Consider the following 26,222-nt stretch of genomic DNA (forward strand, 5'->3'; position numbering starts at 1 on the left):
TCCTCATCAACTTACCTGCATAAAAGGCCCCGGCATGCGTGTTGTTTGCTAGATAATTAATGCTGGTGGTAATTCTAGTTTCTGGCTTTCTGTATTGTTAATTTCTCTACCACAAGTTGGCTCACACGCCACTCAAAACTTCTCCAAAACTTTATCTTTGAGCTGTTTGGTGTTTGTTCCACAGTGCTTTATGGCACCCCATGAAACAGTCGTATTTATGGAAAATTACATTTACGTTGCACCCCAGCGGACACACTATTTCCTGGCTTGTGAAGGCAATTGGTTGCACTGTTTTATTTAGGAGTATCAGAGTAAAGGGGGCTGAATATAAACGGATGCCACAATTTTTAGATGTTTATTTGTTAAAGAGAATATTTGTATCCTTTTCCTTCTGTATCTGTGTTTTTGTTGGAATAAGTTTGTGGTCATAACATGACGTGAACAAAAGGTCAAGACATTTCAATACATTTGCAGATGCCACTTTCCTTGGGAAGGAAGTTAATATTTATAAGCAATTACTTGAAATGATTTGCTAAATGTTTACCACAAAGAGTTTCTCATCATTACAGAAGACTGCAGTTCCTGAAATGGTTACCGCCATTTATTTATGATTCATAAATCTGCAAAGGATCTTCTTTAGAAAAACCAGCAATGAATGACACAGAGGGACAACCACAATGGAAAATGTACAGTTTATTTTCATTCCCCCACCCTCACCCATTACATCAACTGATTTCTATGAAAATTTGATCTTTTTCTCCTTCCTCCATTTTATTGAAACACTTTCAAACAATACGAAACAAACATTTGTTTTCTCAGGTTACCAGGGAATCGGCATGGAAAGAACATTAGGTGACGGCCCCAACTATAACATTTTTATGAGCAAATCTAAGCCACAAGCCTCCAACCGTATCAGAACCGAATTAAAACTCACTAAATTAAAGTCACTCTTTGTCAGAGGTGGATCTTGACAAGGAATTCACCAAAGAATATATTCCTATAAATCAATAAGCGGACTCAGCTGTCAGGCAACACGCAGCTCAGTACGGTAATATGATTGTTAAAATGTAAACGTTTGCACCGCTGGCGATGGGAGCCGTTAGTGCAAAAATACCCTGTGCTCAGTGTTTCTGCTCCTACAGGTAGCTTCACCAAACAGTTCATGTGTTTTGGGATTACTGTTGGACAGTCAGACTAGATATTCTTGTAATATTTCGATAAACCCCCTTTGACTGTTAGATTAGTCTACTCTTTTATCTTTGTGTAAAAGAAACTGAGGTCAACGGCATGCAAGTAATCGTAATAACTTATTTTCTGGCTTAAAAAGTGTTTTGCCACAGGTGCTTTGAAACCATTGATCATGCTTGACAATAGTTCAGTAAGAGTGGTGTCACTGCAGAGATGCTTATAAGAGACTGTTCTGGTTATGCTCTGAATATTAACATAAGTATTAAATACATGTTGCTTCTCCAGACACATCCAAATGACTGTTTATCAACTGCTAATGAATCTGACATTTCTAACACTGGTTTTGCAATCATTTGGATTTTTGTGGGGGGTTTTCTGTTTGCTTCTATCCATTTTCCTCGTAACCTGGAAATGCATACTATTTACAAAAACAAATATTTCTAAATTGAAAAGATGTCACTGTGTAGTAAAATCATCTAAAATAATAGCACACCATATAAAAAACAAAATAAAATGAGCCAGTTAATACACATTTCATCACTAAATCCAGGTGATTTATAAGGCAAGCGAGGCAGAAAAAAAAAAGAAAAAAAAAATACACATTTGCCATGTGTATAATAAAAGAAATATACTTCATTTGCACTTTTCCTCTTCTTGGCTTGTACTCCATATCTGGTGTGAAGGATTCATTGTTCAGCCGGCTCTCAGAAATGCTTTTAACCAAGTCTTTTAAACATTGTCACTGGTCAGAGTCTCAGTCTTCAGCATGTTTCTCCAGCCTCAGGGCTGGTTCATGCCTCTGCTGAGCTTTCTAAAACTTCAGTCAGCTTAATGTGGAGGCCACCAGCTTCGCCATTCAAGAAAAACACAGATATCCCAAAGGATGTCTTGCACTTCATCATCATGCTTGACATCATATACCCTGATATAAATCATCGCCTGTCTGTGGTATCTGTGGTGAGACGCAAAACAGGACTAAACACCTTGAAGTTAATACAAAAAAAAAAGCTGAAAAGCCATGAGGGGAAAATGGTTTAAACAAACACGGAGCCTGTGTTTTGGCATTTTCTCATATTTCTGAACATCAATTTAAATGTTAGGATGACTCGTGTGGCTTTGCATGACAGGAGCCGTTACTGAAGTCGCATCAAACACTCCGCTCCTGGAGCGCGCCCTCTCAACCATTTCCCCTCGACGACTGCGGCAAGGACAGAGGTAGCCTTTGAGATGCATGCGCACCTTGCTGTGCAGGGAGGCGTAGATGAAGGGGTTGTAACACGCCGAGCTCATCGCCACTAAATGGCAGCAAACTTGCAGGACGTTTATGTAGCGCTTCCCAATGATGAGGAACTCTGGATCCAAGTCCAGCAAAAGGTTCAGCACCTAAACAATATGAGACGTATGAAAACAAAAAAGGTTTTTACTTTAGAGTAAAACGTGATGTCATATTGTACACACAAATAGGTTAGAATTTTTATTGTGAGGTTTTGTTAAAAGTTTTATAGAGCAATGTCATGTCAATGGTTATTTACACAGGAAATGGAGGAAGAAGGCGATGCACCCAAGTGATCTTCCTGTCTGAAAGACGGGAGCATCTAAAGCAGGGGTGTCAAACTCCAGTCCTCGAGGGCCGGTGTCCTGCAACTTTTAGAAGTGCCTCTGCTGCACCACACCTGAATAGAATAATTAGGTCATTAGCAAGGCTCTGGAGAACTGAGGAGGTAATTAAGCCATTTGATTCAGGTGTTTTGTACCTGTGGTACATCTAAAAACTGCAGGACAGCGGCCCTTCAGGACTGAAGTTTGACACCCCTGATCTAAAGTATTTCCTGCGACTGTAAGTGAAACAAGTGAGGAGGTGGATAAATCACCAAACCATAGAGCCACTTCATAGCACCATCAAGTAACTGTTACCTTCAAGAAATCTGTATAGATCAAGTATGACTTAATTTAACGCCTTGAAATTGGGTCTCTCTCTCTCTTTAACCCAACCGCGGTCTTAAGAGATGGGGTCATTTGGACCCTGCGTGCACAGGACAACCCCCGCCCCACACTAGTGAAAGTTCAACAAGGTTTAATTGTATAACCTTTTCTTTATGGTTTAGTGCAAGCAAATACTGAACTGTCCCCATATGTTCTAACACCATGCAGTGTAATTAAGTTCTGCTGCTGTCGGGACTGTGATCCAGGATAACACTAGGACAGTGGTTCTTAACCTGGGTTCAATCGAACTCCAGGGGTTCGATGAGTCGGTCTCAGGAGTTCGGCGGAGCCTCTGCCGCGGAGGTAAAGACACACTTGTGTAAAGTCGTAATGACGCTCCCCGCTTTGCTATCACTTGCTGCAGAGGATCACGTTACATTGCTTAGCCAATCAGTGCTGCGGAGGAGCACTGATTGAAGGAGTTCCACTCTCAGCATGGATGTGAACTTGTGTCTTTCTGCTCCTTAGTCGCATCTTTTCGGGGTTGCTACTGCCTAGTGGCGTGTGGGTGGTAACACAGCTAATATAATTACATTACTAAATCAGAATACCGGTTAAGAAAGGTTAAGAACCACTGCACTAGGAGGAGCGATAGGTGATTAATAATAATCGTGGAGATGCTAAATAATGAACTGATTACAAATGCTCAGGGCTTATGGGAGCTGAAAAATAATCAAAGATCGTGGAGAGGCTCCGTCCATTTAGAGGTTGAAGTTGACAACCACTCATTAGTGGCTACTTCATTAGCCACTAATGAAGTAGTGGCTAATGAAATTGTACTTAAGTACAATTTTCGTGTATCTGTACTTTACTTAAGTAGATTTAATAATGGGTACTTTCTACTTTTACTCCACTACATTTTACAGTATCTGTACTTTCTACTTCACTACATTTCTACAAAATTGTCGCGTTACTCGTTACATCCAAGTCGCATTGAGCTTTTTTCGTTAAAATGTGAAGTTCAGGGATTTAAGGTGGCGCCGTGAAATCCAAGCAATAACATGACTTACGTGTCTATTGTCACCCATCGACTCCCCCTTTACTCGCACGCGAAGCTCCAAGACATGCGCAGTGGTTTCCTCTGAGCGGGAGGAGATGTCTGTCTAATTGTCAGTAATATATTTGCGCTGCATAAATTGATATAGCGACATGTAAAATCATCAGCGCTTCGTTTTCACAGACAGTGGGGACTTCGTCCAAATTTTAGTGTCACTTCGAAGGAAAGCTTAAAGAAAGGTAAGCTCTGTGGGCGTGATGCTAGCAAAGCTAGCTGTACAGAGACACATGTTGCATCTGCCATGAATAAAAGTTTTCACTCATGCACTGAATTATTGTGTGGAGGTGTTGACTGAGGTGTCGCATTTATGGGACAATGCTGGTACCAAAGTACAATATAGTGACATTCAGGAACGATCCGATTCTTCTGGATGGATCTTTACTGATTAAATTTATTTCAGCTCTAAGTATTTAATATCTAGTTTTTTTGTGGGAATGTGGATCTTTCAGATCAATTTGAGAAGTAATTTTGATAGGTAAAAGTTAATTTTTTTGTGTCACGTAGTGCGGGGTGCTGGTCTTGACTTGGTCTTGGGTAGGTGGTCTTGACTACAACACTGCTCAAACAACATTCTTGAGCAGTGTTGCTCCTTGGTTGCCTGTCCTCTTCCACCCACCTTCTTTCCATCCCCTTTCTGTTGGATTTCTTTCAAAATAAATGCCACTAGTGGCAAAAAAAGTGAAGTTCATGCTATGTATTTAATATCTAGGTGTTTTTATGGGAATGTGGATCTTTCAGATCAATCTGAAAACCAATTTTGATAGGTGCACTTAATTTTATTGTGTCACGTAGCACAGGGCGCTGGTCTTGGTCTCGGGTCCGGTGGTCTTGCCTACAACTCTGCTACATGGCTCCTTGGTCCTCCCTCTCCCCCCACACACCTTCTTTACAACCCCTTTCAGTTGGATTTCTTTCTAGATAAATGTCACTAATGAAGTTCATGCTATTAGGAAAGGAGACAAGATGTTTCCATCCCTGAAATTATGATGAATAGAGTCACATATCTAAGTCTAAACTATGCTACAGAGAGTAAACACAATGCTTTATCTGTGGCATTGTTTATTAAAATGGCACATTTCTAATGTATTGAAATTAAATACGATCGGTACGGATTACCATATTAGCGATTAGGTAATCCATTCAGCAAGTACTTTTACTATAAATACTTAAGTATTTTTGAAAGCCAGTACTTTTTTACTTTTACTTAAGTACAAATGTTAATGTGGTAGTTTTACTTTTACTTGAGTACATTTTTGTCTGTGTATTTGTACTTTTACTTAAGTACATTTTTTGAGTACTTTCTCCACCACTGCTCATTTCTAAATTACACACACAGAAAAAGCTGGATAATTTTAAAAATGTCTTTTTAAATTGTGTTTATTTTACTGTAAAATAAGGTAACCTCAATAAAAAAATTTTCCTCAGGCTGTAGAACAGAGAACAGCATCGAACCCAAAAGCAAAAAGCTTATTTTCATAGTTCAATTAGACCAACTTGAAACATTTACATTAAGGAGAATTGGGAAAATCATTTGAAGCCCAGTAAAATTAAAGAGACCAAAGTAAAAGCTAATTTTCCATTAGTTTTATTCTGTTTCATTTGTAGAGACTATTTGCATGAAAGCAAATTAAAAATGGCCCCAAGGACCCTTTCATATTAGCTTAATTCATTATAGGAAAAAGAAGGACACTTTTTCATGTTATTTTTGGTCAAAGTCATTAAAAGCCAGTGAGGAGGGCCTAAAGAGTCAAATGTGTGAAAGTTTTCCACTCCTGGACTGTATTAGCTTCAGCCTGTGGGACCAAATATTACAGATTTCTCATAATTAAAGATGTCCGAAAAGTTATCTATTTCAGGTAAGCTATTAACCAATGGTAGCAGGAATTGATTTAAAAAAAGTCTTAAGTAGCTTTGAGTTTTTCATTGAAAAACCGCTTTAGCAGTTTAGAAGTTGCCAACACGTTCTAAAGTGCCAGTGAGCTGATTTCATTTGGTTACGGTAGTACCAACCTGTTGAACAAAACCTACCAACATCAATCAAAGCGTTACTTCCTTTGACATGCAGTGGTTACGCTTATGAAGATGATTTCCTCTTTGTGACATGAAAAAAAACAAAAAAACATGCAACAACCCTGCAAGATTGCAAATGTGTCTGTAGGCTGCATGGAGCACCGTTGCTGTTGTGAAATGAATCTTTCAGACCTGGTAAGCTTTGCAACATAAACAGTGACCTTCAAATGATGGTCTCATCAACCACTGCGCTGTGTAACTTCATCCTGTCCTTAGTTCTTCTAATAATGAAATCCTAATCTTTTAGTCTTCATAGCTCATTGAGAAAATAGTGTCGGATTTGCAGACTCTGCTACTCTGCGGTCATAAATGATGCAAAAAATTTAATCTCGCTGGCAATAAAAGTTTCATTTTTGGCCTCGTTCCTGCTGTTGAGTTCATCATTTGCTGGTTGATACAAATAGAAGTAGGATGCAAATTCGGTCTTCTGACATTCAGCTGAATCGGGGTAACAAATAAATAATAGTAATAAGCAGTAAACATCAAGTGGCTAGTTATTTGTTTTCAGATTTGTTTGTTTGGTAATTACCTGCAGAGGCAGCCAGCACAGTGCAAATGCGAGCACTGAGGCCACCAACAGAGTAAAGGTCTTTTTTCTTCTTTGACTCCAGCGCTGTTGGCTGCTGGACGGCTCCCCAGGAACCGAGTAGCGCTTAAGGCTAACAGTGATGGCGCAGTAGGAGACGCTGACGGACAGCAGCGGGATCATGTAGGAGGTTGTAAGGATGAAGCAGGAGTACAACAACCGCAGATTGCCGCTGTCGGGCCAGAATTCCTCACACACCACCAAGTCGATCCCGCTGGGGCGGAGGTCCAGGTAGCGTGTGTAAAAAGATGGAGGTGCAGCCAAGGCCAGAGACAAAAGCCAGACACCCAGAGTCACTGCGCCGCAGCCCCAGACAGAAATTCTTTTCCTTACCGGGTGAGCTGAGATGAGGAAATGAAAAAACAAATGGAAATACACAGGAAGAAAAGCATTAGGGACTTATTGCTTTCAAATCCGCTTCAGAGGACAGACTTGGACAGACCTGTTGGCTCTCCTGATCAAGAAGTGTTCAAAAAGCCCTAAAATGAATTAATATTGTATTCCTCGATGCATATCGTCAAACTAAAAGGCTTAGAAAAGTCTAACTTTTGGTTTGAGTTAGGAATCCGATGTTAAGAAAAAATGAACAAAAGAGAAGCACATTATTCCTTTGAAATAAACACAACTGGAGCAATTTTTTTTTCTTTTTGCTCTAAATTGATTGTTTCTAGGAACTTCTAATTAGTAATCCATCACTTGTAAATATGACTTGACATAAAATTCCATCTGTTTTGACAACTTGTTATTAAGCTACATGAGCATCCATAATTATCCTGCCACTACTAATAATAAGGAGGATTTTGGTAAACTCCAGTATATAGTGGCATCAGGTCTCCATAATAACCAATAATTTAGTTTAAAATTTTTTATTTAACCTTTATTTCAACAGGATAAAAAAAACCATTGAGATAAAAAAAAACTGATTTTTTTTGGTGGAATCCTGGCCAAGAGGCAGTAACACATACAGCACAGGAAGCAATCAGGAATATATGTCCACCATGCTAACTGATTGATTGAGATTAATACAGAAAAAAAATTTTTTCTTACCAAACATCAAAATTGTATAAATGAAGTATGCTAAAGCTGAAGAGACTAAGATTGGGATTTTTAGGATCTAATACTCAAAGTGGGTCTGGAGTTGAACAAAATATTGTATTTTCTGGACTGTAGAGCGCACCGCAGCTACATTTTTTTTTTTTGGAAAAAAAAAAGGGAAACGTACATATATAAGTCGCACCGGGCTATAAGCCGCTGTACTGCCAGATCGACAGCCCTCAACTTAAAAGCTGCATCCTATGGGTTTGAATAAATTTCTCCGTCGTGCCTCCTGTTAGCATGTGCTTGTTCTAAAGGAAAATCAGCGTTTTCTTCTTTGGTTTCCAAGTTTGACTTCCAATGATTCACTTTCTGCTCAAGAGCCCCCTGGTGGTTGAAGAAAAATTAACAGGAAATTCGCCCCGGGCTGTAAGCCGCTTGGTTCAAAGCGTGGGAGAAAAAGTAGCGGCTTATAGTCCGAAAAATACGGTATATATTTTTAAGTTTGGTAGAGGATCTGGGGGACTGTGGGTCTTTCACTTACAAATGTTGTCATCAAATTAAAATTTTCATTTTTTTATTTGTTATTGTGCAATAAAAGATTAATTCATTTTAAGGTTCTTTAGGCATCTTTACTGGAGCAAACTGCAATATTCCCAGCCAGCATACCTAGGTGGGCCCCATATGGGGAAAAGGAGGGCAGACAGTATGGGTCCCACATGGGTTTGCCCATGGAAACTGTGGACAAACCTATATGGGACCCATACTCTCTGCCCTCCTTCTCCCCATATGGGGCCCACCTAGGTATGCTGGCTGGGATTCTCTTAGATCAATGCGGCGTCTACCATATTAATGTAAATATATCTCTTTTTATGATGCTTAAGTTTCTATACAAATTATATTTATTGAATACATGCAATAAATTCATATTCAAAGCATAAATGTTAAGTTATTTACCTACAACAATGTAGCGATCAACAGCAATGGCTGTGAGTGAAAGCACTGAGGCAAACACTGTGGCACACTGCAGCAAGGGCACCAAGTGGCAGAGAGGTTGTCCAAAAGCCCATCCATGGCTGTCGAAGGCGTAAGACACAGTCAGTGGGACACAACTTAAACACATCAGCAGGTCGCCAGCCGCTAGATTACCAATGAAGAAGTTGGTGGCGTTGTGGAGTTTCTTGTCTGCCAAAATGCAGGCCAACAAAAATGAGTTTCCAACACCGGCCACAACCACCACGAGGCAGTAGAGAGGCAAAAAAAGAGGTTTGAACCGCTGAAGAAGCTCCATCCCAACAAACATGTCCAGTGGGTCGCTGTGATTGAGTCCTTGGCCTTTGTTGCCTTCTGGTCCTCCTGTTGCCTGAGTAGCGTTTCCAGTCAAACCAAAGTCCTTATTCATAAAGATGTCCATGTCCATGCAGGTAGACCTTAAGAGAAAGGCAAAAATGAATCATTAATTACTCAAATATGATGAATGTAATTGGTCATTATTGAGGGATTTTAATACCATGTCTAGTCTGACTAATTTAGAGTTATTGTACCTAAAATAAGACAGAATTAGTCACTATGACTACCTATGATGATTGCCTGTTTAACGGAGAGGAGTTTTACTTTTATGGTTTAATTCTTGAACAAACATGTATGGCATAGAAAACTTCTGCTAACCTACATGTTGCTCTCAAAACAGACCACAGGGATGGTCTACATTTTCATTTATGACTGTGCTAGGTCCATTTAGAGGGGTCCACTGTGTTGTAAAACTAGCTTGTTTCCAGAAGATGAGGCACAAGGCAGCTTGAGTTGCATCATGCTGTCTACATCGGCTGAGAAAAACAGAGTGCAAACGGGAAAATGGGCCCCAGGGAAGGAAGTAGCACTACCATAGACTTCCTGCCTGGGACGTCCCATAACATAGTTTGACCCGCAGACAACCGAAGACACTCTGAACCCATTAGAGAGTGATATTTGCTCTGACTAAAAATAAATGATAGTTCACCTATGAAAACTTCATGCTAACTTAGTTTCTTATATCGCAGGTCTTCTGAAACAACTCGGATCACTGGACTTCAACTGCTGGTGATTTTTTTCCCAAATGCAGAAACATTTAAAGACACATTTGAGTCAATAAGAAGTTTTCTGATAATATGAGGTGTACTGGTGTGGAGTGGACGCCTTAAACATGGAGACTGTTGACCCATTTCCTGCCTTCACTTTGAATAACTTTGTCCTTAAGTTGCACATCACCTTCAAGGAGCCACACAGTCTGTTAGAATACCAGAAGTTTGACCTCCGGGTCACAAGAAACCAGCTGCCCAATGTTAGCTGACATCATTTATGGTCAGAACGACAGCAGAATACGATCCTCCTATTAAAAAGCCAACGTTAATGTGTTTGTATAACTATGTTTCATCTTGATAATCAAATTCATACTCAGCCAGACAGCACAAGAGTATGTATAAATCCCTGATGCTTTTAAACACACACACACACACACACACACACACTGACAATAATTATTCACTTGCAGATCTTTTTTCTTTTTTTTATGTCTAAATGAAACAGAGTTTGAGTATAAATTCTCCTAGGAAATCATTTTAAATATTTTTATGACTTCCCTGGGGAGCGTTCTAATGTGAAGGATACATTTTTCCACTCCAGTGCGTTGCAGCGCATCGTATGCTGGAACATTTCACTCACTAGTGGATTTGCTTCGAAGAGCTGCCAAATCCCAATTCTGGCTGCTGCTGCGTGCAGCTGTTATACACAGTGAAGTGCACATACACCAGCAGAGAAATGTAATGAAAAGTGTGAATTTATCGGGCCTTAAGTGTAGTTTTTGTAAGCATATCAAAGATTAGCTCAGTCCTTTTTAACATAATCCAGAATAATAAAGAATCCTTATCTGCCGCAATTGTGCCGAGATGAAAACCGTCTCTTTCATATCATCGCATTCAATTTAGAGCTCGGCAACGAGAAGAGATGTGCTTGGAAATCTTAATTTTAACAACCTGCTTTCAAGACCATTTGAAAGCCAACGTTAATGTATTTGTATAACTATGTTTCTTCTTGATAATCAAATTCATACTGCTAAAATTGATTCAAATTGCTAAAATAGAAGCAATTATGCTTCCATTTTAGTATTAATGGAAGCATAATTGTGTTGGTACTCTATGACAATTTCAAGCTAATATTATTGACAACAAACCTTTAAAACTGAAACTCGCTTGTTCTCAAATATTTAATAAAATTCAATGATCTAGCATTGTTTGCGATTACTTTGTATGTTCCTCGTTGCTGTTATTTTTGGCACCATATTTAATGGCATTTTTCCTCTATGACCAAGTCCATTCTCGTGAGGCACAGAACTGAGGAGGCTGCTGCCTGTCTTCGTGTGGCCTTTATGTTTTGGCAGCTAATAAAAGAGCAAACAGCTGCAGTGGCTACAGAGTAAAAAAAGCCATCTGAACCTAAAATGATTTTCAGATGCCTGTGAAGCTTTTTTTTTTTCATTTATGTCAATTGCTTCCTGTATCCAAAACAAAACTGTGACCTTTACCCGTCCATCAGTGTTTCCAATATGTTAAACTTGTTATTAAAACTAAATTGATCTGTTTTTATGACTTTAAATTTACTTGAAGACTTAAGGATTGTGAATGTCAGGATTTCCTGCAGCTCTATGGCTAAACACACTGTGCGTACCTTGAGTTTTTCATCTTGAGTAAAAAGAAAAAAAAAAGTATATATATATTACTATATTACTATTTGTTACTATTAACAAAATTGGGAAAAAAATAAACAGTTTTTTTGTGTCAAAACCTTGTGTGCGTTCATGCAGCATATCTGTGTGTGTCAGGAAGTCGCCATCAGCTGCGTCTCTGTGTGCCAAGCGCATTGCGTGCATGTGACCCGTACTTGTGTGGGTTAGGTCTGTGCTGATTCCGTGCGCCACCCGATGCGTGTTGGGCATGTAGTCGTGGTCGTGTGGGCCAGGTTCAGTGACGGTTTTGTCTTCAGTGCGCGCCCTCCGATAATCTCCTGCAGGCGCCCCTGGTGAAAGCAATGTGTTTTATTTGACTAATGCTGATTATTCCAAGCAGCACAAACATCCCTCTTGACACAGAGCCCTTCACACTAGCTGAGATAAAATTATTAATCTACCGAATACAGGTTGGTGCTGTCACTAAACAAGTTATCCGTGGACTAAAAAGGTTTGCAGCAGGGAAAGCATGGCTTATCTGTGGACAGGATGTTTGTGTAGCTAAAAATGCAGGGCTTTTATTGGTACCTCTTGAGTCTTTTGACGTTTTGTTATATTACAACTGCAAACCTCCGGTTCTAAAGCATTAGGCCGTGTCCATGTGGGAACTTCGCCCCTCGAAAACAGGGAAAATGTTTGTGTTAGTGCTGCAGCTGCTGAAGAACCTTGTTGATCAACTTCAAGAAATGATCTGTGCACTGTAGTATTTCACTGACAAGAGAAGGCTGAGGAAAACCAACATATTCAGGATGCCTGTGTAGACGAGGGTGAGACCCACAAACGGTGCCTCACGAGCCCCATCACCACAAACACCCAATGGTGGCAGTATGGTTCTGAAAGCTGCTAGGAGATGATAGAAATATGGGTGAAGCCAAATACAGAGTGACACAAAAGAGGCTGAAAAAGACTGGAAACTGGGCCAAGCTTTATCTTCCAGTAGGACAACAACTCTCGGCGCAATGACAGAGATACGATGGAACAGATTAGATCAACAATCATCCTCAACGCAGCTGCTTTGCAGAAGAGACTAGAATGAATACCGGTGCAGAGAAATGCTTTCAGCTGAACCTGCTGCAAAAGTTGTTTCAGCGGGGGCTCGACAACAAATGCAGATCAACCTTTACAGTTTTATTTGCAGCAGTCTTTTAAATCGTGCATTCTTCCTTCCACTTTGTAATTGTTTATCGATCAATTGAATATGTAGAAGTCACTTAAAATCCCAATAAAATGCACGTGGAATTGTGTCTGTAGCATTACAGAATGTTTAAAACACTCTAAGGGCCATACATGTTTTTTTGTGCAGGACACACTTTAACCTACAAATCATTTGGTTAAAGTAACAGAGTAACATTAGGGGCATTTTGTCTTCTTGCCTCTTGTGCATATTGTATAAGTAACATTTGAAAATTTGGTGAAAAGGTCCCCTATTTTTAATTTCTTTTTAAAAGGGATAGGTCTGTTGACTACACAACACATATTCAATACATTTTTTGCAAAAAGTTATTGTCAGGTTATGAGATTTCACCTGACCAGTTCAGCCTATTGAGCTCCTTTCTGAATAAGCTGTTTTAAGGTTATGTCTCTATTATGCAAATGAGCTGCTGCTGGCTGTGCCTCCAACTCAGTGTTGGGACTTAATAGATGTGAAAATGGCTGCAAACAAATGCACAATGACACAGCTTTTGCCCCTTCATTACGGAACGGTCAGAATGACCATGGCTGCGCTTCTATTAGTATTATTTTTTGTTTTCGTGGTTTTGAAAAAAGACATCCCCATTACATCCCCGTCTTTGGAGAACGACATCTTCTTCGCTCTTCCAGAGCACTGAGTTAGAACAGAACTTTCCTCTAATCGACGTCTGTTGGTAAATCCTGTTGTCTACTGTCAGTAGTTTTCAAAAGAGTCCTTTGTTAAGAGATTTGTGAAAACTATCCTTTTTTTTTTTCCTGGCAATGTGGCTGAGACGTTGCCATTAAAATGTAAAATGAAGCCAAGCAGGTCTAGCGTATGTTGTTCACTGCAGCCAACAACAAAACACTAGTCTTTTCCAGCAGCCATTGTACAGTGTCTACATAGGTAAAACCAGTGGTGGGAAGTAACGAAGTACAAGTACTTTGTTACTGTACTTAAGTACAGTTTTTGTGTATCTGTACTTTACTTAAGTAGATTTAATAATGGGTACTTTCTACTTTTACTCCACTACATTTTACAGTAAGTATCTGTACTTTCTACTTCACTACATTTCTACAAAAGTGTCTCGTTACTCGTTACATCCAAGTCTCGTCGCTCTTTTTTTCCTTTAAAATGTGAAGTTCAGGGACTTAAGGTGGCGCCGTAAAATCAGAGCAATAACGTGACTTAGTGTCTGTTGTCACCCATCGGCTCCACCTTTACTCGCTGCGGAGCTCCAGACATGCGCAGTGGTTTCCTCTGAGCGGGAGGAGATGTTTGTCTATAATATAATAGCGCTGCATAAATTGATATGGCGACATGTAAAATCAGCAGCGCTTCGCTTTCACAGACGGTGGGGACTTCGTCCATCTTTTAGCGTCACTTGGAAGGAAAGCTTAAAGAAAGGTAAGATCTGTGCTAGCAAAGCTAGCTGTACTGAGACACATGTTGCATCTGATGAAAAAAAGGTTGTCACTCATGCGCTGAATTATTGTGTGGAGGTGTTGACTGAGGTGTCGCATATATGGGACAATGCTGTGACCAAAGTCTGCAATATAGTGATATGACATTCAGGAACGATCCGATTCTTCTGGACGGATCTTTACTAAGTCCTAAGGACTGAAGCCTCACTGAGAGCCGTTCTTTGTTCTTGTGTGTGTATATATATATATATATATATATATATATATATATATATATATATATATATATATATATATATATAGACATTCATTTAATCGCTGAATAAGTAAAAGTTGAACGTATGAACACAGAGCATGCTCATTGCTCATTGATTGATTTCGTCTCCTGTCATGGTGGCAAACATCGCAGCAGGAGGGAGGGTGAGAACAGTCACGGTGCTCCTTCTGCTTGGTTACTTGTTGCGCCGTTGGACACTGTTCATAGTTGAACGTTATTTACCGTTAATTGCGATGTTTCAGTTGTGGTTTCTGACATGTGCAATATGGGCAACTGCCCAGGGCGTTATTTTTCTAGGAATAGCAGGAGACCTCTGCGGATTGTAGCACAGCGATGAAAGCAAAACAGAATGAAGTGAGTTTTAATTGATACTGGTTAAATATATTTCAGCTCTAAGTATTTAATATCTAGGTGTTTTTATGGGAATGTGGATCTTTCAGATCAATCTGAAAACCAATTTTGATAGGTAAACTTAATTTTATTGTGTCATTTAGCGCGGGGCGCTGGTCTTGGGTTCGGTGGTCTTGACTACAACTCTGCTACATGGCTCCTTGGTTGCATGTCCTCCACCCCGCCCGCACCTTCTTTACATCCCCTTTCAGTTAGATTTCTTTCTAAATAAATGTGACTAATGAAGTTCATGCTATGTTAGGACAGGAGACAAAATGTTTCCATCCCTGAAATTATGATTCATAGAATCACATATCTAAGTCTAAACTGTTACAGAGAATAAACACAATAAGAACATGTTTAATCTGTGGTAGTGTTAATTAAAATGGCACATTTCTGATGTATTAAAATTAAATACGATCGGCACACTTAATGATATTAGCGATTAGGTAATGCATTCAGCGAGTACTTTTACTTTTAATACTTAAGTATTTTTAAAAACCAGGACTTTTTTACTTTTACTTAAGTAAAATGTTAATGTGGTACTTTGACTTTTACTTAAGTACATTTTTGACTGTGTATTTGTACTTTTACTTAAGTACATTTTTTGAGTACTTTCTCCACCACTGGGTAAAACCAAACATACTTGTCTTCTAATAATGAAGTGAGCATAGTTCTGTGGGGGCGATGAGGAACTGGGGTAAGCTGGGGTTGCTAGGTAAAAGGGGAAGTGCCTCACAATTGTGACTTAATAATACGGAGGTTTTTGAAACAGCTCATGTTCCAAACCCCCAAAAAACATGAACTAATTGGTTTATGTGTTTTGTTTTAGCCTTTGAACTCTTTCTAGAAGCACTAGAGATCTCAAATGGAAATACTACGACGCTATTTTGCATAACGGGTCCACTTTAAGTCAACGTCTGGTGCTGTGGTTTTGCTGGTTGCATCTCTAAGTATCCATATTACGTAACTACTTCCAGTTTCACAGTTTTCTGGGAAAAAACTGCGAACAAAGCCTTCCTGTCTTACACTTGCACCATCCAGGCAAACCGGGGCAGTTCTTTTGTGTGAGAGCAACAACAAAGTGTCAGCCTCCCTCTGTGTTTTAAATGAGGGAACATCCAAAGTAGCACAACATGTTTTGCTTCATGTTGTTTTCATCAGTAACATCCAACAACACTGTATCAAATATTTATTAGCAATAAATTTAGCTCTTTATGAGGGGAAATAATCTTCCCTTCCCTTTAAAGCGGAAGCCGCTTTCCTGATCTGATTGCTCTGGTAGAGGTGATTGTGTTGTTGATCGCAGTTCTGCTCCATATTTTATGACTTGAGTATTCTTCAGTGTCTCAGTCGTACGTCAGACTTCACATGATCAAAGCACTACATATGAAACATTTCCTAAAAAATGCTTTGAAACTGGCTTCTGTCTCTTTAAGAAGCTCCTGCTCTTTCAGACACTCCGCCTTCAGTAATATGATCACAACAACATTTTTCCACTATGTTTTTGATCATCAGCCAGTGAGATTTTTTTTGAATTGACATTAAAGTTATTTAAAGTTATCTGCTAGATCTTAGGTCGTAGTTTGATATATTTCTCTCTCTTTCTTGCAGATCATCTGAATACGTAAAGAAATTTGTTGTGTAATTATTTGTGAAAATTAGATTCTATGAATTGTAAGTAAAAACAAGTGATGTTATGATTTTTTTTTAAAGCAATGTTACTAAATTGTGCGAATTAAGAGTTTTCGCAGCAGAAACGAAGCCCTGTGGCCATGGTGATAATAGTGGTGACCAGACCTTACTTCTGATGAACGATCGGTCTTTCAGTGACAAAGTCGGCTGCACAGACAAGTATTTATAGCTCTTTGCTGCAAATGAAAACGACTCGGATGAGTGATCAATTCTTAAACAGATGGACCCACTCGAATGACTTAATATGTGCTCTGCAGCGTCACCGCAATCAGCGGAGGGGAAGTTAAACGATTCTTCACTATCAATCCAAAACTTGTTGGTAACCATTACTTTCTCAGAATCGCTCCGCCCAAGAGCTGGCCTGGCCCGGTGTCAAACCAAAGTGTGTCTTTGATTGCTAATTTGTTATCCACGTGTCGGTAATCGGCAGCAGGAGCATGTGCTCCGATCCCATCTGGTCTCCCAACATCTACCTTGTCAGACAGCTTAGAAGGAACCCACCCTCGCCTAGTAACGCTGTTGCCATGGCCTTTGTGGAAATCATCCAGACCCCACAGCTAATTTGCGAGACGTGATGTGAATTGAGCGCTCTCCAAATGCAAAACAGGAAGGACATCTACTGTTGATGCTCTCCCATCCTGCTTAGCTTGCTCTCTTGTATCGCCATAGTGTTTTTTTTTTCCACATTCACTTTTATCACTATGTGACTCCACTGGCATTTCCCTCTTTTGAGCACTTTGTTTGAATTTTAAACGTCCGTCATACCGAGTGTGCCGAGGCATCCAGATGGAGCCGGAGGCAGAAGTTGGGTAAAAGTGAAACAGGAATTATGGGAAAAGTGAATCTATGCATTTCCAATGTGGTGACTTAATGCTTTCACTTACTGTCTAAATTGGGGATGTCAGATAAACAATGCATAATTTCCACTTAAACTTTAACAAATTTGAACTGGACACAGTTTGCATATCAGTCAGCAAATGACTGACATTTTATTCTGTAACTCCTCGCGTTTCTTCAGGTCTGGGAGACTAATGATCAGTTGTTGGCTAAATGTTATTTTCACCCGCTGACCATTTCATTACTGGAGGTCGAAGCAGCCCTACAGGCATTGGCTTACTTGAAAAAAAGGTTAGGTTAATTTAAGAAGTTACAGTCAATTTTTTTTTTCTTTTTTTGCCACTGAGAAGTTGAAGCAGCACTGGAGCCAATGAACAAAAGCAGCACAAAACAAAAGGCTTTCCTATATCCTTAGTTTTACAAATTCCTTTGGTGAAAATTTGATTGCTTCAGATGATCTTGTTTTTGTTTCGGATTTACTGAGAGTAGTTGCTCCGAGTGTACAAATGTTTAGGTTTCATTTTATTCAGTAAGTAACAAAATCAAGCAAAAAAAACCCCCAAAGAATTGAGCTCTTATAATTTCTTTCCTTTTCTCCATAGTGAAAAGGAAAGAAATTGTGATCGCAACAATAAATGTTGTATTACATTAAATGAATTCAAAACAGATGTACATTAAAGTTGTTGACTTCTTTCATACATATTTTACATGTTTTATGAATCATTTATATATTTTCTTTGCACTTAAATTAGGCATTTCATTAAATTTTAAAAGTATCTCCAAATAGGAAAAAAAAAAAAAACATGTATTTGTTCAAGAAACCTGCATGGAAAGCCACCAAAGCTAAAAACAGGAATGCATTTGCTTTCTCTAGCGCTCCTTTGAAATGTCACACATAATCCTGCAGTGCCAGAACACATTTAAAGATGAAAATGCTGCTAATCATCATTCGCCTTAAATTGGTTCAAATTACAGAGTGTTTTATAGTGGTAATTAAATCATCTAATAGCTTAATTTCGCTAATTCATTTTTTCCTTCTACTTTGAATGAATGAGAACATTTTCTAACAATCAGTTGCATGACAGAGAGAAAGTAATTTTTAGATGAAATTTAAAACCTATGTATTTTAGCTGAAGTCCAAAATAAAATATTTTTTCTTTAATTGATTGTTTGTTTTTTTATGCATTAAAAACCCCTCCCAGTGTTTCAGTATGCCATCAAAAATAAAGATCTTACCTTTTCAAATCCGACAGAATTCCTTCTGTGCCTCTTCACTTTTTTTTTTTTTTGCGAAAAAATGCTGACTTTCGTTTCTTTTTATCCCTGTTGTGAAAAATCTCAAATACTATTACTGAGCGCTCTCTCTTCCCGCAGCCTAAAAAAAAAGCCCGTGTTGTGTGGAGAGTCGGGGAAGAAGATGGTGTTTCTCACTTAGCGCTCAATGAGAGTGACAAGGGAAAAGAAGGGGGGGAGAGAGAAGAACCCACCTCTCTCCCTTCAAATCCTCACCAAATGTGCGCCCCTCCACATTTGTTCCTTTATCGTGTCTGCATTTTCACACATTCACACTTCACATATACGCACACAAAAGCGACAACAGCTGGCTATTATTTGACCTCGGCTGGCAGAACGCCTGTTTTGTGCTGCTGTATTTGAAAGCCTTGATTGCCTTGCTGAGATATCAACTACCTGTGGAGGAGAAAGAGGGGGGTAAAAAAAAAAGAGAGAGAAAAGAACAACCATGTGAAAGATGGACAGAATTACACCGTATGTTCTCAGAAAGAACCTGATCTCTGCTGACCGCTGCTAAGAAAGCAGAAGTATTGTAGAAGAACGCAGCCTAGTGACTGTGATGAATAACTTAAACATAAAATGTTGGTAATATCTGCCACATTTTTGTCAGCTCAACCCTTTGCTTGATGATTTTAACACTCGCAAATGGTTTGTCTTATTTTAGGAAACATTTGTAAAGCCATGATGTCACCATTAGACTAATTTCTGTTTGATACCCAGTCATAGATATCCTGCTGACTGCAATGAAACCATCACCAAATAACATTTGGACTGGCTTTTTTCTCTCTCTCTTGCTGCCATTCCCATCATCCCCCTCTCAACCGATGCTTAGTGTTTAAAGAGATTTTGATACTTTGTGCAGACATTTGCTCCTCAGCTTTTTGTTTTTTTTTTTTTTTTTTTTCCTGACCGTTTTTCACCACTCCAATTTTAGGGGTCCAATCAAGTACAAGATGGAGCACTCAATAGAGCCACCTATCCTGGCAAGAAAAGGGAAGAAAAAAACCCCCAACAAAACAACAAAAAACACATGAGATCTACAAGCAGAGGAGCAGAATAAAAAAGAAAGAGATATATGGGTAGGTGAATTTCAAAAGGAAGTCTTTGCAGCTGAAAGAAACTGAAGGTTTGAGTTGTTTGTATCAGTGGAGAAGACAGAAAGCGAAGGGAACTTTCTTCAGCCGCAGATTTCACATGTGAATAGTAAAGATGAACACATATAATCAGAGGAATATAAACACAGGGTTTAGCTGTGCGAAAAGTAAATGTTGAATGTTTTACTCTCGAATCAAGTGCAATTTTCCCTTTGCACACCGCTGAAATTAGATGTCAGATAAGTCCTCCTATTGTTTTTAGGAGGTAAATTGACTAAGGATTATATATGCTTTTGTCCTTTGCAGATATAAAAGAGAAGCTTTTAGCAGTTTGGTCTCAGATGTATGGGCTGGCATTTATTTAGCCTTGTTATCAAAATGTTTTAGCTGTCTGTGCTGCTGATTGTCAGCATAATCGCTGTAAGAGTTTCATAAAAGGGCATTGGGTGTTATGACTTGTGTATAAATATTGCTTACAGGTGCAGGAGTCCTGAATAGACGTCAGTAAGGCAAATCTAAACTCTGAAGAACATGAAGATCAGCAGACATGGAAAGAAACCTCAGTGAAGTGGGAATTCAATAAACCAAGAACTTTATCTTTAATCACACTAAGATGTGTATTTTTTAAAGGGGAACCAGCAAAAATAAATCTTGTTTTTGCACAGGAATAGACGTATTTGTTTTAATACCATGTATAATTTAGATTTGATTTAAGTTGTATAATTTTTTTGACTCTGTGTCTATGAAAAGTGCTTGGGTACATTTCACTTGCTAAATGTAGCTAAGTGTACAAAGAAACCAAAAGCATTTATTGGAACCATTTACTGAAATATCCAGTTCTTTTTACGACCACATTATTTAAAACAAAGGAAAATAATAATAATTTAGAAAACGGTCAAAATATTTTTGTGGATAAAATCTATTTCCTGACTGAAGTTGGTTTCCATTCCAATATATCAAAATGTGATCATTCTGTTCAATAAACAGACATGGTCATATTCAGACGTGAACACATTATTGAATATTTTTTATAATTACAAATGTGTACAAATTATGGATTGTTGCAAAGCAAATTAAGAAAAATAAGTAGAGCTGTGGTCAGGATAAGAGAATCACGTGTACAACTACAGTCACTGACCAGGCTCAAGTTAATTTAGACTTAAATAAATGTTTAAATCATTACAGGAAACCAGCCAGTAATGATAAACACAAAATTAAGAGCTTCTAAACGGATCAGTGATTTTCATTACTGTTTAACCCTTTCATGCATAGTGGCCACTGCAGTGGACAGCTATCTAAAAGCCATTTTCTTGTGCTTCTTGTGGATTTTTATGCCATAAATGCACACAGACCACTGAAGTGGACACTAATGCATCATAAAATATACTATCAACTACTGGCCATCAGCTGCAAATGCAAGAAATAATTTTTGTTAAATCCAATATGGCCGACAGACAGCAGTCCAAATATGTCAGTTTAATTGAGTTTAATTGAAGGTGTGATTGTGAATAATTAGTTCAATTGGATACTTTTAACAAGATAGAGCAGACTTTACTATTGGCTGCATGAACTGTGGTGTAAAATGTCATTGTGAAAATATTTTAGTACTATGAGGAAGGTCACCTATTGTCTGTATCTGTCACTTTCTTTGCTTTTACACAAATTCACAACCACCTCCGGTATATCAGCAGCATTTCGTTGTTCCATTTGGAACTGTCCTGCAACCCTGGGTAACAGTGAGTGGGTGAAATCAATAAAAAGATGGATGGAGGAAAAGGTCTGATCTCTAGCAGATGTACAGCCAGGTACCGAGTTCCTTTGTAAGTATAAAAAAAAAAAACCCACAAGGAATGCAATTCTTCTCTGACATTTTGATTGTTTTTGTTACCACTGAGAGTTAACCTCAGATCAGTCCATTAGCAGGGCCATCAGAGAGACATACTGTACACACACGCACACACACGCACACACGCACGCACACACACACACACACGCGCACACACACACGCACACACACGCACACGCGCACACACACACGCACACACACAGACATTTTGAAACCACCAGCCAACTTGATATTGTCGCAGGACCTGAAAATACCTGGAGAAAGTAATCAACACAGAATCTTCCCCAACTAAAATTCCTTTGAAAATGTTATTGCAGTGAGGTGACGGAACTATTTACCATAATGTGGACTATTTCATTCAGCATTTTGACAGCTACATATTGGACAGCTGTAAATAAAAGTCGTCCATGTCGAAGTCGTCTAAACATTAAACAAGTGTGTACACTGTAGGGAATGTAGATTTCGGTCTTACCTCTTAGATTTTCAAATGTCCAAATCCATCATGTACGTGAAGGATGTGGCTGTTCTCGATCAACCTTCATGTTTTCTGCAGAAGACCTGCTCTGTTTTGTAGTTCGAGAAAATGTTTGGTCTGAATTCATGTTAAAACTTCCCACTGATACTGAAAATAGCCAACTTTCAGTCATCTTCTTTCAGTAGCAACCTCAGTCCCAAGTGGTGATGTTATATTGTCACTTGTCACTTCAGCTGGATTTCTTCACTGATTGAAAAAAAAAAGAAATTGAGTTTCCAACCACTTGATCGCTGCATTGGGACCTTTAAGCTGAAACTCATCCAATTCCAGTTACCAGACTATTTTTTTTTGTGCATCTCTACCTTTAGGAAATTTGAAAGTCATTTTAGCTGGTTAGATATCATCACCACGATAAAATAAAGTGCAAGTAAATTTACTCGACGCGATTAGTTGCACCCGAAACAATCAACCAAAATAGACAAAATAGCAATAAAGCAGCAATATGTTTTTTGTTGCTTCTCTGTAAATATGCTTCCAGTTTGACAATAGACAATATGCTACTGTCGGCAGCGTCGCAAATGTCAGATGTACAAAACGAAACAATGCGTGAGCAACATCCTGCTGGTGGTATCAATGCTACTGAATTCTCTCTGCACTACAGGGTTCTGAATGTCTGCAGCGACAGGTGATCTAAAAATATCTTTCATTTAGAAGGGCCAATGTGTGCAAAATAATCCGCCGCGCGTCGCCCTGCCCAGCTCAATCTGACAATGATGCAACAATATCAACTTTTTAATAACGACATTTGGAAATAAGACTAACGGCAAACAAGATCACATTGATTTAGAAATGATCAAACAGGAGGGGTGGGGCTTGTTGTGTCCAGTAATTTGCTTCTCAGCAAACTCACAAAGTTTGATTATGTCGAGAAAATGAAAACAGAAGAAATTTGTTAGGGAAGAAATAGTTTCTTGCCCCACACAGTATTTATGCTTCTGTTGTCAAAAACAATTCACCGCATTTTGGTGGGCATAGTTACCATTAAATTCATAGCCAACATGAAGAAAAGAAAGTAAAAAAAAAACAACCAAACAAATTCAGTCATGAAAATTAAATCCACAGCCAGAGAGCGACATTAATCCATTCATCTTTAAGTTAAAACTCAAAAAGATTATTTGCTTGAAATGTAATGCGGTTTGGAAAAACAAATAAATCAATTTTGCTTTTTTTTTTTTTTTTGGCACAATAATCTTTTTGAACATCCTCCTAAAATTACATTTTCTCCAATCTGACCCTCGGTGGGTGTTTTAACCTCTGTCAAAAGAACAGTGAAACGGTTTGTGGAAAATGTACGGCCTCTCCACTGTGAAATAATAACAGTCATACATCACACAGCGGACAAATGGTTTCACTTTACAGGTGAGTAAACCTCCTTTCCTTCCTGAGTGATTCTAGACTCCCATGTCACATTTCTTCAAATCTCCCATCTTAGACACGGCTGGAATGTAAGGTTTATGTGAGGTCTTGATAACTGTTGTATGTTTTTTTTTTCTTGATTACATGCAATAAATAACAAAATTAGGTATAAGTAGTGGGAAATGTGTATACATAAATATACACTACAAACGTGTTTGCGTACTTTTGACACACTCAAAACAGGCTTATTTATGTGTATTTATTTCTTTTTTTCTTTGTGGTAAATTTTTATAAATCCTAACAGCATGAATATTGCTCCATTAAACAGCAGTACAAAATCATTACTGATAATGAAAGAATCATTCATGATTTATTTTGGTTTTCAAAAGTTTTTGGAATTTACTAAACATCATGTTGAAGTCCTGCTTGGTTTTATGTTGGTTGTTTGTTTGTTTGTTTGTTTGTTATGGTCTCTTTTAAATTTTGCTATTGATTTTGCAGTTCTTTTTAGATGTTTACCACAGCAGTGAATTAGTTTAAAGATGTGACTTGGCCAGCCCATTGTCAATTAAATAAAGCAATGGCTCAATCTGCCCACGTTATGGGCTCCCCACAACCTGCAGGGCTTTTTTTTTCATCGGTCCAAAATACACAACTGCTGCCTTGGAAAGTGCTGCGTCTGTCGCATGAACTACGAAGTCATATGTGCAAATGTGAGTAGAGCAGCGTTAAATAAAATCTGCTTTTATAGTTCGTATAGTCGAAAACTAGGCTACTTCACAGTATGTGCAGCGTTTGATTACCACTCAAATATGATATTTTCAGGATCCAACAGTGCAGCATGCCTACTTTAGTAAATGTCACAGACTTTCTAAATTTGCCCCTTGAGCACCTTTAGTAGCCAACAGTTTAGTCAGATTAGTCTGACTTCACATCTGTCATGGTTCTTATCTGCAAATATCTACGGGCACAAGAGGCACCTGACTGAGATAAAACCTAATGCCGTGGAGAACTGATGATGATTTTTCCAACAAAAGACGCCCAAAACTCTTTGGTTTGTGTTCTCTGGAAAATTACTGCAGGATTTCACCAAACAAAAGAAGAATAACTTTAGACTTCAAGCTTTGAGTTAGTTTGATTCTGTTCCCTAAAAGTGAAAAGTACTATACCTATTCCTGTTGAGAAATCAAGAAATGACATTTCTTTTATGTTTGATATATAAAGTACAACGCTTTCTTGTCATTTACAATCAACTTTTTGTGAAAAGTATGTCAAGCCTGGAATGCAGGAACTTCACTCCCTGACATAGAATTAGAACTTGTTTAGCATTGTTTAGCATTGGACTTACAGTTTCCAAATGTAATGTTTGCACATCCTTATGTATTGGAGCCACAGTGAAAACATGAGGCTTTGTTTGAGCCCCAATGTGCTGCTGATGCTTCTGTTAGCTCAGGCTGTGTTTGCTGCTGTTTCCTGTCGTTCAGTACCTCACCTAGCTTTAGAGGGCGCCCCAGTCGAGAGCGACACATGGGTTAAGCTAATGTCCTTTTAAGATAAAATACAAAATCAACACTTCAGGAATTGTACATTAGAGGAAAAAGCTGAAAAGAAATCACAGATATGACAGTTTTCATTTGAAAGCTGAATATAAATGCAAACACGATAGATGTCAGGTTCCAACTTTTGTTGCATAGCAGTTCAGAAATCAGCTCTGGAGACTTGTGGTCATCCGTTCATTGTTCTTTTCTAATTTCAACTATACATTTTTGATTCGACTGGGATCTTTTCTGCCAGGCCATTAAGATGATATGCCATATATTTCCTACATGAATTTTTTAAGGGCCTTTGCTGTGTAACAAGATGTATTATTATTGTTATTATTATATAGACTGTCTTACCACCAAGCAGAGAGTTGATTTTTAGAGTGGCCAAAAAAAGTTGCAAGATATGCTACAAACCCATGTTTTATTTCTTGTAAAATGTAATAACTCCATAGTTCTGGCATGAAAAGTCATACATCCAAAAAGGTCTGGCCTTAGGTTCTCTGTAACTAAACCTCAACTAAACCTGCTACAACGCTTTTTATTCTAGATAATGTATCGTAGCGCTACCTTCCTTTCATCTTCTACAGTCCATAACTTTGACCATCTGTAGCCTTGTTTTATTAACCTTTTAAAATCATTTGCCACATATCCTTTTATATTTGATATTTTTCTTCCTTTCACTTTTGTCTTAATGCTCAGTTTCATTCTGAATGACTTCAGATCCCAAGTGGGCTGTTAGCAGAGGCCAGGGCCCTAAAGTGAAAGTATATTTTCTGGTCACTCCAGTGCTCAGGCTGGAGCCAGTTGCCAAAGAAACAGCCACAAAGCTGTCGGGGTCCATCCTGCTGCGGCTTCCTGGTCTGATGTGTTCCAGAGTTAAGATAAGAGACACTCATCCACGTCAAAACAAGACATCTATTTCTCTGTGGTCTAGTTTTTATACCATCGTACCAATTCTAGTTTATTTTGCTGGTAGAGAAAGGCTTCCTGACTGTTTTGTGTCTGTGCAGGCTTATGAATAAAACTGTGATAAACTGTATGTTCCAACAATCACATGTGCCAGTTTTTGCTCTCCATTTGC

At 38.7% G+C, this 26,222-nt stretch overlaps 1 protein-coding gene across 2 annotated transcripts; it reads right to left on the bottom strand.

The window, feature by feature from the left end:
• Positions 1–676: 676 nt before the first annotated feature.
• LOC103474611 (prolactin-releasing peptide receptor) lies at positions 677–19,594 on the bottom strand. Of its 2 annotated transcripts, XM_074186869.2 has the most exons (5): positions 18,710–19,594; positions 11,835–11,969; positions 8,877–9,349; positions 6,828–7,225; positions 677–2,571 (listed from the first exon to the last, which is right to left on the bottom strand). In XM_074186869.2, the coding sequence occupies exons 3-5, from the start codon at positions 9,337–9,339 to the stop codon at positions 2,278–2,280; spliced, it is 1,155 nt and encodes a 384-aa protein (XP_074042970.2). In that variant the 5' UTR covers positions 9,340–9,349; positions 11,835–11,969; positions 18,710–19,594; the 3' UTR covers positions 677–2,277. The 2 variants fall into 2 exon arrangements, with proteins under 2 accessions (XP_074042970.2, XP_081470935.1); XM_081614809.1 differs by lacking the exon at positions 11,835–11,969 and having other exon boundaries at positions 18,710–19,593.
• Positions 19,595–26,222: the final 6,628 nt, after the last annotated feature.

This window comes from Poecilia reticulata, chromosome 13 (genome assembly GCF_904066995.2).
Source record: "Poecilia reticulata chromosome 13, P_reticulata-male-v2, whole genome shotgun sequence".
NCBI lineage: Eukaryota > Metazoa > Chordata > Actinopteri > Cyprinodontiformes > Poeciliidae > Poecilia > Poecilia reticulata.